The sequence below is a fragment of the Sceloporus occidentalis genome, unplaced genomic scaffold, assembly GCF_023333645.1.
Source record: "Sceloporus occidentalis isolate IW3139 unplaced genomic scaffold, rSceOcc1.0.p SCAF_19, whole genome shotgun sequence".
Lineage (NCBI taxonomy): Eukaryota > Metazoa > Chordata > Lepidosauria > Squamata > Phrynosomatidae > Sceloporus > Sceloporus occidentalis.
In genome coordinates this window covers 10,127,470-10,144,167 of record NW_028316999.1, presented here as the reverse complement: position 1 = coordinate 10,144,167, position 16,698 = coordinate 10,127,470, and the positions used below count along the sequence as shown (strand labels likewise).

The 16,698-nt window shown below is 37.4% G+C and overlaps 1 protein-coding gene across 5 annotated transcripts in view; it reads right to left on the bottom strand.

Annotated features, from left to right (window-relative positions):
- The window catches only part of LOC149302383 (potassium voltage-gated channel subfamily KQT member 5-like), a 274,371-nt gene that overhangs the window by 72,580 nt on the left and 185,093 nt on the right, over positions 1–16,698 (bottom strand). For all 5 annotated transcript variants that reach the window (XM_089482467.1, XM_089482463.1, XM_089482466.1 and 2 more), the window contains exons 3-5: positions 4,353–4,479; positions 2,739–2,914; positions 1,699–1,824 (exon numbers count right to left, since the gene is read on the bottom strand). In XM_089482467.1, coding sequence (XP_089338593.1) covers positions 1,699–1,824; positions 2,739–2,914; positions 4,353–4,479 — 429 coding nt within the window. The remainder of the gene's footprint in view (positions 1–1,698; positions 1,825–2,738; positions 2,915–4,352; positions 4,480–16,698) is intronic.

Below are 16,698 nucleotides of genomic sequence, written 5' to 3'. Positions count from 1 at the left end.
CAGAGTTTTTTTTAAATGTGTTATTTTCCGAGTTCAACCTAATTCTTATGAAAAATTATTAACTTATTTCAATTATTTACACATTTAATATGATTTTTGCAGTATCCACGGATGTTAATATTCTATAATGCAGATAATAAAGGCATACATGGTAAACCTGCCCCAGAACTCTGAGGGCCAAGCCACTTTGCAAACCCCAGCATCCCCTGTCCTTGGTGTCTTAAAATGTGGAGCATAAGATCTGTTCTTTGTTTACTTAAATCTTTCTTCTGCTTTCTAGGAGATGCTGTAGGAAATGTATTTTATATCAGGAAAAGACCAAATGAAGCACAATAAATACCTAATCTAACCTCTCCGTCCCTTAATGGTGACAGTGGGGAGTAAATTGAGGAAGGAAGGATTCATGCATGTGTCACTGCCGCTCAGATCTTTACCTGTCAATAGGCTGACACTTGTAAGTCTTGTCACCACATATAGGCTTCTTGGAAAAGCAAAAGTGCCCTTGTAGAAAGCAAAAGTGGATAGGCCAGCATGCATTTAAACTTCATACATAATGATGCAAATTCTGTTTTCAGGTAAAATTTTGTAAGTTGATCTCTATATGCTAGTGAATACTAGGCTTCAAAAAGCTCTGGGACAGGAACCCATGGTAGCATTGAATATGATTGTACTGACAATAACTACGTGCACACATAAAATCATCATCATTACCTCCTTTAATAATTCTGGACCCATGTGAGTCAATTGAACATCAGCTTCAGCTTGCTAATGTGCAACCAAAGTAGAATGAGTGAAGCTAACCAATGCTGTAGGGTGTTTCACATAGGGGCACTCAAGGTGTGAGGAGGCTGGGAACACAGTTATGTGTTTCCTTTAAAAGTTACTCCTTCTTTAAACCGGTCAAGCACATGTTCATTAATGTATCATAAAACTAAGCTTCTCTTTTTTAAACACTTGATTACTTGGTTACTGTTAGTTGCTGGAAAGTGAAACATGTTTGTTCTGTTATAACACTGAATGGGATAGCTTGCAGCAACTTCTGTGCAGACTTTTAAGAGTTTTGGAACCCTATAAAGCCTAGCAGTGCCTCACTTGTTGTACCTGGAGTATACTGTAGACTAAGGATCTTCCTTTGAGGTTTGCCCACTGAAACACTCTACCTTTCCGCCCCCTCTAGGCCCCCATAGCGGTGCCCTGGTATGCTGGTTTGCTAGCAACACACAGCTAATTATTACCTATGTGTTTGCATAAACCAACTCTGTACCTTTTTTAAAGAAATAATGCATTATACTTGCAATAAGCTATCGTCAGTAACACTTTTGTTATGTCAACCAGTTGACATATATTTAGAAAGGAAAAAAACATTGCACATAAGAGAGTCATACAGTGTACTTTATTATCAAGTACATTTCATGTGAAAAAAGTGTAATTGTAATGCAATTACATTTAAATCACTTATAGTGGTTTTCTTTTTTCTTCTTTTTAAAGTGGGTATGATGATGAAAAGTAATGAATAAAACCACCTACTTAAAGGTTCCCATTAATGTAATATCACAGAGTGATGAGCTATTCATTTATACAGTATAATTAATGGTTACTTCTGGTAGTTTGCTATAAATCAATTACATATTGTTTCTATTGCAAGTAACACTCTCCTCAAACAGTGCATTACTGAAATGTGTCATTAATGTTACTTACCGTACCCCACCATAAGGCATCTGCATATGTTTGAAATTCAGAGTTTCCTTCTTTTTCCACCAGATACACAAGGAAGGATGAAAAAATGAGAACTAGGAATCCTATATACCAAGCTGTTATGAGTTCCTGTATGTAAAATACATAGAAGTTGCACATGTAACTAAAGTCAGCCATACAGCTAAATATTGCATAGTATTAAAGTATAGCTTTCATACTTCATTACTGATTGTTTTAACACCTTCATACTCAAGAGTGGCCACTCTTGTTATGTCTTTGTTTGCATTATTTAATGTCTCCATTTGTGTTTTTCATTTGTGCTTTTCTCTTTAGCTACTATATTTAATGTATGACTCATTTAATTAGAAAAATAGCATAATAAACACACCTAGCAGAGCACAAAAAATACCCCTAAAATACATTTACCGCAATAAACTAAAATGAACACCCCAAAACAATAGATGTAAAAAGCAACCCTCTTCCAAGAAAAGGTGCAGGAATAGACAGATCATCAGATTACACCAAGAAATAAAATATAACATATGTGGTGAGGTATATATATATATTTTTAAATGTTTTATTTGGAAACATACAGTTTGATTGCAGACATGAAACTGCCAATTTTGAAATCAAACCATAAAACCATCTATTCTGCCCATTTCTACCTTGAGTAAAAACCACAAACATTACTAAGTCCTTGGTCTTGTCATGGATTCCGGATAGCCTGATTAATGCCTATCCAATGTATATGTGAATTGTTTCACTGTAATTTTTTTTTTATTTGTAAAACTAACTCTACTCTAACCCACCCTCTCAACTCCTCCCATAACCTATAAAGAAAAATAGTCTCAATCTATCCTGCCAAAGCATGCTAGAGGAAGAAGTAGTGAGGCAGTTAGGAAGAATATGGAGGAGTGCTGCGTCCTTAAAGGCATGACATTCCATGGTATCACAATGCATTTTATGAGCCCTAAAAATCATTAACGCGCATAGATGTTATTTAAAACACTATAGGTTTGGGAGGTTAAACAAATATGGTTTACCTTGCTGTGTGCATAAACCACAGACCCTAGTAATTTCCATGTTCCTCCTCTCCGATCCATGCGCACCATACGTAGTATCTGTAGGAATCGAAGACTCCGAAGTGCTGATGTTGCAAAAATGTTACCCTGAGTTCCAGCAGAAACAACTGCCACTGATGCTATGAGAACAATGATATCTAGAAAAGAATTGATAAAGATTTGACTCCAGAATTACTTAGGCATATTGCTCATATTTAGGCATTCATTCACCAAAGTAGACATAATTGCATAAATTCTCGAAAATGGCATCTGGAAATGGTTTGCTTCCTTTTTTCCAGGAGCCATTAAGGAACAGTAATCACTGTGCTGTGACAGTGAGTACTACATGTTAAATGTGTTCCTAAAATGAAATGGGATGATAATGTCACACTAAATATGCATTCTTATTTTATAACTGTCATGAATGGTCATTTGCCACTGACATCAAACAACTTCTGGAAAAGGTATTAATATTTGGTTTTCATGAAACCAGGGCAAATTAAGCTAATGTTTGGATTTGGATTTTCATTTCAACTTGTATAATGATATATATATATATATATATATATATATATATATATATATATATATATATATATATATATATATAAACACACAGAATTTGGTGAATTGTGTATATCGTGCATATAAATTATGTTGACAGTTGTAAACTTACAGAAGACCACATTATGCTTAAGTGTTCCATTAGCCAGACCACTGACCGCTGTTGTTATCACTACAAATACTTTCTCCTGTCAGCACCTTCAGTGCAGGTACACGTATCATGAGCTAGTATCTTTTCTTAGCACCTGCTTTGCAAATAGGTTGACATCAGGTGGTTGTTCCCAAGCACTTTTCCATTTACTTGATTGGCAAGGGTATTGTTTTGATAAGAAAACATACACTAAACCACAACTATTATTTGGCCAGAAAAATGTTGGCAGTTCAAATGTGTTTGGCATCTTCTTATGACCTCCTCAACTTTTGCAGTTCAGGCCACTGTTTCCCAATATACAGCTTTTTACTGATTAGTTGTTTTCTATGCATGCTCTGTGGTATGGTCCTGCTTACATTTTTAATGAACAATTCAATGTATAATTAAAATCTCCTTTTTATTGTTTTTTGAAAAATAATATTCATTTTATATCACCACATAATGCTTAGAAAACACTTAGTCATCACATAGATAAAAAGAGCATCAGCATATTAATATGCCTAAGTTAAAAAGGTTATTATACAATAAAATTAATTAGTTTGGATTACACACACTTAAGTTTTTAAACTAAAACTATTCTTGAGAATATAGGCCAAATGTAAGTAAATACTTAGATTCTTAGTAATCCAATCTTCATGACTCAAATGGAATTCTTTTTTTCTTGTTTTGTAGGTATTTTGAAGATTTACAGGTAAATCACCCCTTTTTTTGGTACCTTAGTTTACTGTTACTACTATATTTCATTTACATTTTGTTGTGTTCTCCTTGTATTTTGTGATTATGTTACTGAAAATTCATTAATAGCATTTATTGTACATGAAATTTAAAAAATACATACATTTGTGGCCTTGCCCTAAATGCATTCCAAGGAGGAAACTTACCTATTACACAAAATGGTTTCCTGGCAAACCTTAACCTTCCCTGCCATCCTCGGTACCGGCAGCAGCAACCAGCAGACCATATACGAATAATATACTCCAAACCAAACACAACAATCATGACAAATTCCTAAAATATAAATTAGAGATATTGATTAAAATTGATCATCATGGGATCGCTTAGTACCATATAAAACTTAATTACCAAGTTAACAGTATCAATGTAACATTATCAGACAGCATGCTACTCTTACCTTATACATCACATTATCAAAATATTGGAACAATCAAAATCAAAAATGAATTTTGAAACCAAAAGCACTCTCCCTTTAGGGTAAACAGTTTGGACAGCAAAGCAAAGGATGGGGTAGGTGAGTATAAAATGCACAGCTTATAGTCTTAAAGTATGTTTAATATTCATATACAACATAAATATATTATTAAAACTCAGTGTTAAAATTAATACTCAAGTGTCCTCTCCCCAGTCACGGATACGCATTTTGCCCGTGGGCTTCCTCAAGTCGGTATGAGGAACTTGAGGAACTATTTTCATACACAGTCCAAATATAATTGGACAAATCAACACAACCATAAATACATTTTTTATTTTTAATGCTTTGTTGAGAATCCTTTGCCAGGCCTTTACTGCAGCTGTCTTCAGTTGTTGTTTGTTTGTTGGTCAACATACTGTCTCCACCATAATTTACACAGGATGTGGTATGCTTCAGATCATGAGCCATTCCAAGCCTTCTCCATACTTTTTTCTTCCCATCATTCTGGTACAGGTTGATCTTAGTTTAATCTGTCCAACGAATGCTTTTTTAGATGTTTTTTTTTGGCAAAGTCTAACCTGGGCTTTCTATTCTTGAGCCTTATGAATGGTTTGCACCTTGTGGTGAACCCTCTGTATTTGCTCTCTTGAAAACTTTCTTTATGGTAGACTTGGATAATGATATGGCTACCTCCTGGAGAGTGTTCGTCACTTGGCTGTATGTTGTGAAGGGTTTTTGTTTGTTACTATGGAAAAGATCTGTAACGGGTTCACCAAGAGAGCTGTAGTAACTCCCAGAGATCATCCAGATGTATCCTCCTGGTGTCCTCGAAATCACTTCCAGCACCAGTCAGCATGCACACCTTGGAACCCTGCCATGTGTACCCAATAAGTAGACACAACTACCTTCAATTGAGTACAGCAAGATATAACATTTTATTGTTGTAAAACATAGCCTCAAATATCCACAGAACTACATATATATATATATATATATATATATATATAGATAACCCAACCTTTAATCCCTCCTGGGAGCAATCCTATTTGTAGGTTTAGTTAAACAATGGAGTTCCTACCTGTGCTATCTTTGTTTGACAGCCAGGCTGGAGCCATCTCTGAGTACCTTGGGGGCAGGGTAGGGCTGGCAGCCTAAGGCCTGGGGGGCAAGTCAAGTGAAGTGGCCCGTTGTGCCACAAATCAGCCCACCATACATGCCCATCTTTTCCTGAACGCATATTCATTATAAAAATACAAATATGATTCAAATGTGGTTCAACATAAGTAAATTTAATAGCAACAAAGGATGGTAAAAAAAGCGCAAAACCTAATGTCCCCCTGATGCTCAGCCAGTTAAATGCCCCCCATGATACACGCTGAGGATTATGGGAAGTATAGTACACAGCAGCAGAAAAATTTTAAAAGCTAATATGACTACCCTACCAGGATCATACCTTAAAGTGGGCTGACTCAGGGGCGGGCTGGGCCGGGGGGCAATTTCCCCCCAGGCCGATCGAAATCTAATCTAAACGGCCGCTGGGTGCTGATGCCGCCGGCCAGGGCTACTTTAATACTTTTTTTTTAAATTTAATATGGCAAGCCGGATCGGCTATTAAATGGAAAAAAAAATAGTATTAAAGCAGCACCGGCCGGCGGCATCAGCACCCAGCGGCCGTATGCGATGGCCGCCAAGTGATGGAAGCAGCGTGAGGGGTGAAAGCTTCTGCCCCCTCGCACTCACCTTTCACCCCTCACGCTGCTCCCATCACTATTGCGGCCATCAGATTGTTGGAAATCTAATCTAAACGGCCGCTTGGTCCTGATGCTGCCGGCCGGCGCTACTTTAATACTTTATTTATTTATTTTTAATATAGCAAGCCGATCCGGCATATTAAATAAATTAAAAAAAGGATTAAAGTAGCTCCGGCCGGTGGCATCAGCACCCAGCGGCCGTTTAGATCAGTTTTCCAGCAGTCTGATGGCTGCATAGTGATGGGAGCAGCGTGAGGGGTGAAAGGTGAGTGCGAGGGGGCGGAGCCACTTCACTTGACTTGCCCCCCAGGCCTTAGGCTGCCAGCCCTCCCCTGGGCTGATTGGGGACAGAGCTGACACTGAAGAGCTGAATGGGGACAGCAATGACAAGGGGGCTGAAGGGGGACAGAGACGACACTGGGAGGGTATGATTGGGGACAGAGATGACACTGGGAGGGGCTGATTGGGAACAGAGGTGACACTGGGGAGCTGAATGGGGACAGCAAGGACATGAGGGGTCGAAAGAGGACAGAGGTGACACTGGGAGAGGCTGATTGGGGACAGAGGCGACACTGGGGGGCTGATTGGGGACAGAAGTGACACTGGGGACACACTTACATACACGCACACATACCTATTTTTTGGTTTTTAACGAATACAAAAAAAATATTATATAGCTTGTACAAAAATAAATTGGTTTACTAACCTTCTACTTCCACTTTTGGGGAGTTTCATCTAGACCTCCATCCCCTGGTAGCAACAGACCGTTGTCTATGTATACAGGATGTCAGTGACACAACATCCGCTGCTCCAGCAGTCTGAGTGCGAGGGGGCGGAGCTTTCACCCCTCACGCTGCTCCCATCACTATGTGGCCATCAGATTGCTGGAAAACTTATCTAAACGGCTGCTGGGTGCTGATGCCGCCGGCCGGCGCTGCTTTAATACTTTTTTTTTTTCATTTAATAGCCATATAAAATTTAAAAAAAAATTATTAAAGTAGCGCCGGCCGGCGGCATTAGCACCCAGCGACCGTTTAGATTAGATTTCGGGCGGCCTGGGGGGCAATTGCCCCTCTGCCCCCCGGCCCAGCCCGCCCCTGCTTGGGGGCTCTGTATGACAGGTCATTCTGTCACAAGATTCTATGGTCATTCACCACTGTTGTCTTCAGTGAACGTCTAAGCCTTTTTGTGTTGCAGAGCTCACAGTGCGATGTTTTTTTTTCTCAGAATGTACCAAACTGTTGATGTGGTCACTCCTAATGTTCCTGCTATCTCTCTGATGGATATTTTTTGCAGCCTAGGTATGATGTGTTTGTGTTGAGAGCTCCTTTGACCGCAAGTTGTGAGTTCACAAAAACAGCTTCCAAATGCGAATGCCACACCTTGAATCACCTCCAGACCCTTTACCTTCTTAATTGATAAATAAATGATGAAGGAATAGGCCACACATGTCCATGAAACAGCTTTTGAGTGTATTGTCCAATTACTTGTATATATATTAACCCCTTCAATCCCCTATAGACGTACCGGGACATCCAAAAAACGCCCACAAAGAAACCCCTATGGACGTCCCGGTACGTCCAGCCCTTCGTGCAGCTGAAAGCCGGTAAGCTGTTACGGTTGAAAGTGCCCGATCGCGCGATCGCGCAGTTGCAAACGCGCGATCGGGCATTCCCTTCCGGGTTACGTCACTGCTGATGTAACCCGGAAGGTCATCGGAGGACAGGATATCCCCTGCGGGGATATCCTGCCCTCCGATGAGGCGCAGAGACACTGCGATCTCTATGCAGGTCTGTGAGGACCTGCATAGAGATCACAGTGTGATCGGTGCAGGGGGATCGCGGGAAGGGGAGTGAGAAACCATCTCTCTCACTCCCCCTCCCGTCCTGAAAGAGAAAAGCAGAAAAAAAAAAAGTTAATTCATTTAAAAAATAATATTAAATAAATCATTAAAATAATAATATATATAATACAAAAAAAAATTATAATGTGAGCTGTGATGTCATTGTGACATCACTGGCATGTTCAGGAGGTCCCTAGGAGGAGCTCTAACCATTTCTGTGTAAAAATAATATATTAAAAATAAAAAAAGATATAAAAAAAGATAATAAAAAAATTATTAAAAAACCTTACTTCCCATTGCCCTAGCATAACATCTAGCCAGTATAACCCTTCTGCCCCCGTTCACAACCCCCAAACCCGTTAAGCCATAGGCATAACAATTATACAAAATTGTACACCTTATAGTATGCTCCCTGGTGCTGGGAAAGTCTGGAAAATCTATATAAATTAGGTATTTCTGAAATCAGGACAGCTGAATTGATAAACTTGGAGGGGATTTTCCATCACTTTACCTAATTTTGTGAGGATTCAGAGGGAAACTGTAAAAAAAAAATTAGTTTAATTTTCTAATCTTTGCTAGTTTTTACTAAATTTCTCATTCTAAATTTTCAGCTAATCATCCAACTATGGTATCAAACGAAAGCTCTATCTCTCCTTGAAAAAACAATATATAGTTTATATGGGTACACTATTCACAGGAAAAGAGAATCATCGCTAAACTGACATACCCCAAAAATGGCAAAATTGCTCTGGGCTTTGAGGTACCAAAAACCCCTGGGATTGAAGGGGTTAAAGAGCTGTAATTCCTAACCCTTCTTCCAATTTGGATATAAATACCCTCAGATTAAATCTGAAATTGCACTTTAAATCCATAGTCGTTATTTATTTGGGTAAACAGCCGATCAGTGTCAAAATATTTCTGGATAACGTTATTCGCCGACTTTATGATTCAGCAATCTATTATCCCTCTTCTTTAGCATTTAAGTTTGGATTGACTACTAAGGATCTTTTTTAAGTATATTAGAATTAAAAACTATCTAAAAAAAAAAAGGACGCATACTATAATGAACTTTACAACTATCTTTCACAAACGTAAAAGGGTTTTTAGAGCAATCAGATTATTAAATTAAATAGAAACATTTGATAAATACCTTTCATTTTGTAACTGGGAAAATTTGTTGAATAGAAACTTCTCTATGGAAGAGTGGAAGCACTAGGGAAATATGAAGTTTAAAAAGAAAGCTGGGCCCCATGGACAAAATACTTGCTAATTCATTTATTTTAATTGCAGGCTCCCTTGGCTTCTTCATATTAATATAAAACAACTGAACAATATGAATCTTAGTGTGGGAGTGTATGTATATTATTGTTTAGTATTGTTTCTGTTATTAACTTCAGACTTGCAGTAGTAAAATATATTATACGATAAAGATCCTAATGAAATTTATGAATTGCAACTGCATATTTATGAATATGATATTTTGTATCTTTGTATATGTTTTTTTTTATAAATAAAAAAAGATAAAAAAGAACCAATATTTCTGGAATTTAACTGCATATCACCAATGTAAGCAGCTGTAACGATGTATAGAAAAGGAAAGTGTAGGGTTAAGAAATGATAAGCAATGTAGATGGAGTTGCAGGGGTAAATGATGTCAGAGGTTTAGAGCTCCTGACCAGAGCTGGTTGTGACACCCACTGTCCCTTATTTTAATAATCCTTTTGTGGATAGGAATTAATAGACGTTTTCTTAGAGTGTTCAGGCATGCATTTGTTACAAATGCTATTTTAAAGTGGTTCTGTCCCTAAACTTGCATGTTATAAATTTATATAAATAGGGATTTATTTTTAGGGTGTGGTAAGATTGACTTTGGTATCATAGAGTATTTTTTCTATCTTTCTCCATTGGGGCATGAGCGGCTATGGCTGGAAAATAAAAAGGTTGTGGGGGATGCCTTCTTCTGGGTCAATCCTAAATAATTTCTTAGAGTTGAATTGAATTTCACTTACTACTTTATATTGTATATTCACTTTATATTGTTTTCCAAACTATGTAACATCCCAAGTACATTTTTGATGTTTAACTTTTAAATGTTACAAATAACTGTTGTATTTTATGCCACGGTATCAGTAGTACCTTGCCAGAAAAAGGGAAGAACATCGTTATAGCAGTTGGAGAAAGGATACTTTCCACCATTTCTAAATGGTGGATCAATTGAAAGAAATGCTACTACAATCCAATGATAGATTACAGAGCAAAGGATGAAGTTTTATATAAGTAATGTGCTGGCAAGGTCCTCTTATTTTACGTATTATGAATAAATGCTTTGCACTTGTGAAGATTATGGCCTTAAGGCAGAAGGGAAGTTAAAGATTCCACTAGTAATGAGAAACAAAAATGCCTCGACACCTGGATAAGAATGAGTAGGGTCAAGATCTTATAGATTATACATGATGTATTACCATCTAGAATAAATTTTAAATTTTTTACCCAATTTTCAAGGAAAGCCTACCAAGACAGAACCTTTTTCTCACATTATCTAAACTTTTACATTTTCTTAAATTTTTAACCCCTTATAACCTTCTTGATGTACTATGCCTTTGCGAAAAATTGATGGCATAGAATGTGTTGAATTAAGTACAAAATACTTGTAGTAAAGAAAGGGTTAAAGCATAATTTGAGGCATATTCCTGATGGTTTAGGGGCAGTTTCGATATAGTAGTGTTCAACCCCAAGTCTAGAGAGCCACAAACAGAATTTTATGTATCTGTCTTTGTGGTCTATTTGCAGCACTTGAGGCGCAGAGTTGACAACCATTGGGTTAAACTAATATTTGCACTGCTCCAAATACACACATACATGAGTTATGGGACATTTTAGATAATAAAGACATTAACCACAACTGATTACATCATCTTCAGATGGTTTCCAATGAAGGAACAATGAATTAATTGGTCAGAAATGTACTTTGGCTTTTGTAAGCACTCATTTATTAACATGTAGTGGATAATTTTTATTATAAAGTCATGGCGTGCCTCAAAAATGTGTGTGTTTACTCTATTTAAGCAACTTTATTTAACATTTATAATAATATATTATTCTGAACACTGCTGATTGAAAATGTGTTTACTTTTAACTAGTGCCTGGAAATTTGTACAAGTAGTACAAAAGACCAAATTTAAACAAAGAGCATTTTAATGCTTTTAATATAAAAAACCTCAATTCATTATAGTATGCACATTTCAAGAACTGAATTATAGTGCTTCGTTAAGTGTGTCACATGACTAAATCAAAAAGAACTACCCCCCTGTCCTGTTATTCCTCTTTAGAATGGATATAAGTTACTAGGGGGTCTAGCTATGGGTAAAGGGGGTGAGAGCACTGGTGGGGTTAGCACAGACAATATGGTGTTGTATAGTACAAAACCTGCTGTCAAGAATTATTTGTCAACTGTTACACCAGAAATGGGTAGTAACCTTAAATGTCTTTTAGCAAATGCGAGAAGCTTGGCAAACAAAATGGGTGAGCTGGAAATATTGGTAAGTAATGAACAATATGACTTGATCGGTATCACGGAAACGTGGTGGGATGATACACATGACTGGTCAGTAAACTTACAAGGATATTCACTTTTTAGAAGGGACAAAGTAAATAGAAAAGGGGGAGGGATTTGTTTATATGCAAACCCTAAACTTAAGCCCAGTATTAAGGAAGATGTGCATGATGACAGTAGTAATGTGGAGACGCTGTGGGTAGAGATTAACCTAGATAGTAAAAAGAGTCATACACTACTTGTGGGTGTATGCTACAAGCCACCCAACATTAGCAATGAGGGGAAGATCAGCTGCTATTTCAAATTGAAAAGGCTGCAAATAGAAATGAAGTTTTGATCATGGGAGATTTTAATTACCCAGATATAGATTGGAATAGTGGAACTTGTTCAACTAAGGGCAGCAAGTTTCTGAACCTGCTTAATGACCAATTTATGTCGCAATTAGCAGAGACCCCAACCAGAATGGATGCCTGTCTAGATCTAGTAATAACTAACAATGAGGAACTTATCTCAAACATTAAAGTAAGAGAACACTTGGGAAATAGTGACCATAACATGGTTTCATTTAAGATTAGTTCCAAAAAGCAAATGGGTAACTGCTCTACCAAAACACTTAATTTCAGAAGGGCAAACTTTGACAGGCTAAGGTCCACCATGGAATGTAAAGACTGGGATGGATTGTTCTCTGGGTTAAACACATAGGACAAATGGAATACCTTTAAGCACATATTACAAAGTTACACATCCCAATATATACCTATGGGAAACAAATACAAAAGAAACAAAGCAAAACCAATGTGGCTTACCTGGAAAGCAAAACAGGAAATAAGGAATAAACAATTGGCATTTAAGCATTATAAAAGCGAGGGGTCGGTAGTATCATTTATGGCATACAAAGATGCCAAAAAAGCCTGCAAAAAGGAGATTAAAATGGCTAAACTAGAAAATGAGAAACTTATTGCCAAGGAAAGTAAAACCAATCCCAAGAAATTTTTTTCACAGAATGTTGGTACGTTATTATCTGAAACTGGAAATTTGGTTAGTGAGGACAGAGAGAAAGCCGACATCTTAAATGCTTTTTTTTCTTCTGTTTATACCAAGGAAGAACCAATGACGAAACCCCTGCTGGCTAATTTTAAGGAACCGTTGCAGCAAACATGGGATTGGCTGACACAGGAAAAAGTGCTCAAGCAATTAAATACTATTAAGGTAGACAAGGCCCCTGGACTGGATGGTATACACCCAAGGGTACTGAAGGAACTAAGCATAATTCTGGCCCAGCCATTATTACTAATCTTTAGGGATTCTTTCAGCTCGGGCATAGTTCCATTAGATTGGCACAAGGCAGATGTTGTGCCCATATTTAAAAAGGGATCAAAATCGCAACCGGGCAATTACAGGCCAGTAAGCTTAACATCGGTAGTGGGGAAATTATTTGAAGGGTTGCTAAAGGTATACATTCAAGATCATATATTGATCCATAATCCAATTAGTAGTATTCAACATGGATTTGTGAAAGACCGGTCTTGTCAAACCAACCTATTAGCATTCTATGAAGAAGTTAGTAAAAATATAGACCTGGGTTTGGCTGTCCTCTTCTTTTTAATTTATTTATTATCAAAATTAGGCCGGGTAATTCAGACAACTCTTGATGTTTCTTCAAGAAGATTTAGACAGAGTTGGGGACTGGGCGTGCAAGTGGCAGATGAGGTTCAATATAGAGAAATGCAAAGTTATGCATTATGGTAAAAATAATAAAAATGCAACCTATTCTTTAAATGGAATATCCTTGGGGGAAGCTACCAATGAGAAGGATTTAGGAATAACGACTTGACAACAGTGCGCAATGCCAGCAAGCAGCTGCGAGGGCCAATACGGTTTTGGCATGCATAAAAAGAGGTATTGATTCAAGGGAGGAGGATATCATCTTGCCTCTTTACAGGTCATTGGTAAGACCTCACCTTGAATATGTGGTACAATTCTGGGCACCGGTCCTTAAAAAGGACATTATGGAATTAGAAAAAGTGCAAAGGAGGGCTACGAAATTAATAAAGGGATTGGGAGATACTAGTTATGAAGAGAGACTAAAAAAGTTAAAATTATATACACTGGAAAAACGGTGTCTCAGAGGGGATATGATAACATTATATAAATATATGCAGGGCCAATATAAAGAGCTCTTCAGTGACCTGTTCATTAACAGAAATATACAAAGAACAAGAGGCCACCCTCTGAGACTGGAAGAGTGCAGGTTTCATAGACGAAGGGAAGGAAGGGATTCTTTACAGTGAGGACAATTAATGTATGGAATTCTCTTCCAAGGGAGGTAGTGTTATCCAATACACTAGATGCCTTCAAAAGGGGCCTCGATACTTTCTTAGAAAGACATGACATACAGGGATATAAATAGAACAACATTAATATTTTAGAGCTTCTTGATCCAAGGAGAAATCCGATTGCCTCTTGGAGTCAAGAAGGAATTTTTTTTTCCCCTGATGGCAGAATTCGAAGTAGCTTAATTAGGGTTTTTTTTGCCTTCTTTTGGATCAAGAATAGGAAGGTTAGGTAGAAGGGTTGAACTTGATGGACTTAGGTCTTTTTTCAACCTTATGAACTATGTAACTATGTAACAGAAAATCATCAGTGTATAAAAAGAAATTAATATATTTTGACTCAAGATACATGGGCTACAATGATAGCAAAAAACTTTGTTTACACAGACCCATCACCTGAAAAACACATTCTGTTCTATTGTTTTTAGGATCTGTTCAATAACAGATTAACATACTACTTCTCGCAATGTATCTGACATACCCTAATTCTTCAAGTGTCAAATATTAAACATGTTAAAAATGTATACATGTATATAATGCTGCCATACACACATTTTCACAAAGGGGCAAAACCAGTACAGATGCTGAAGTTTTCCATTTTGCATACCTCCAAACATGTTAAATGGTTAAAGAGGGGCATTGTTTAAGGTGATTTGTTAAAGGCATATAGATGGTTCTTTATCAAGTCATTTTATTTGCCCCATTTGTGACTATTTTGTTGAGTTATTTTGTTTTAGATTCCTAGAACACTAAAACCCAGCAAACAAACTCATACCCATCAAACTTTCTGGGACCTAAAAAAGGGAAATGAAAGAAGAACACAGTGATTTGGGCTCCAAATAAGCAGTGTCCCTGCATAAATGGGGACATGAGCTTACAACCCACCCAAAAGAGTGACATTTGTATTATTGCAAGAAATATCGGTGTTAGAAATCTGACCCTGCTTTTCCACGTATCATTTTCAATCCAAAATGTATACGTTTTAATCAAGGAGGTGAAAATCAAGATTACTGATTTGTCTCAGTGCAAAGAAAGAACAATTAGCATGATGGTTTAATTTTCTTTAATTAAAAGGCTCACAACAGATCTTCTTGTAAACTAATTATATGTCCCTCATTGCTGCAGGGAACTCTGGTGTGTGCCTACTTATTAATTTTGTAAAGGTTTTATTGTCACACAGGGTATTGTTTTAGGAAATAATGCTTGAAGGGCTGTCTATAGTTAGGACTTTGTTTATGCAAGAATATTAATGATGGAGTATAAAAAAATACATACCAACAAACAGAGAACGGAATGCATCACAATAAAAAAAATTATTTTAAAAGCTATAAACAGTATATGTGAACACTGCAATATCAAACGTTGTTTATGTAAGTAATGCTGAGCATCAAAGTAGATTAGGATGAATGTGTTTTGCTGTAAATGTACTATACATTTTGATGTAAAAAAACTGATCATTAAAATTAAATTAATGGATACAGTTTAGCATGTAGCCTTGTCCCACCTTGCCTGCCTGTGTCTATGTGATTGAGGGCAATATAGTACCGTGCCACAGATCGTCAGATGTGACAATAGGGCTTAACTATTGGAACTTGCCTCTCTGCGCTACCGCTATCTTTTGGTGTTCCTCGGGGCTCAGTTTTTGACCCTCTACTCTTCTCTATCTACACGTCTTCACTTGGACAACTTATATACCACCTATACACAGAGGACACTCTAATCTCTATCTCTTCTCCCGACCGTTCACCCTCTCTTCTAATTTGCCTCACAGAGTCTTTCTGTTTTAAAGACTGAGTTTATGGTTATTCTGCCATCTCCTCCGTCCACAACTCCTGACATCTCTATCACTGTTGACAACCCCCCCATCCAAACAACTGACCAAGTTACTGTCTTGGTGTCACACTTGACTCTGTTCTCTCCTTCATCCCTCACATCCAGTCTCTTACCAAATCCTGCCTCCTTCATCTGAAAAGTGTTTTCTGGATTTGCAAATTCATACAAGAAACAACCAACGTACTAATCCACTCCCTTGTGATATCCCATCTGGACTATTGCAACTCCATACTAACTGGTATCCCCCTCTCCTGCCTTTCACCACTCCAATCCATTCTCAACACTACAGCTAGATTGATCTTTCCCTGTTACCGTTCCGCATTTCCTGCTCCACTATGCCACTTGTTCCATTGTCTTCTCGTACCTTCCAGAATCAAATTCAAGCTTCTGACCTTGACCTATAAAGCCCTTTCAGTGCCGAGAAAATTTGAAATATATAAACATGGGAGAAAAAAATTTTGTAAATTTTATATATGTCCAGATTCATGTTTCACCACTGAGAACCAGGGTATCAGTTTAAATCAATTTTGTTTTTACTTCTCAATAGATTGCCCTACTCTTCCATTTTTGATCTGGAATCTGTGATGCCACCCTTAATGTATTTTAGATAGATTTATAAAGCCACAGCTGAGATGAGAACTAAATTAACTCCTCAGATATTAGGTTGCTATGGCAAATGGCAGAAAATGGTGAATTAATAACAGACAGAGTGGTAAATTAAAATGGGCAGCTGATCAGGGAGATAACAAGCATAAAAACTCAAA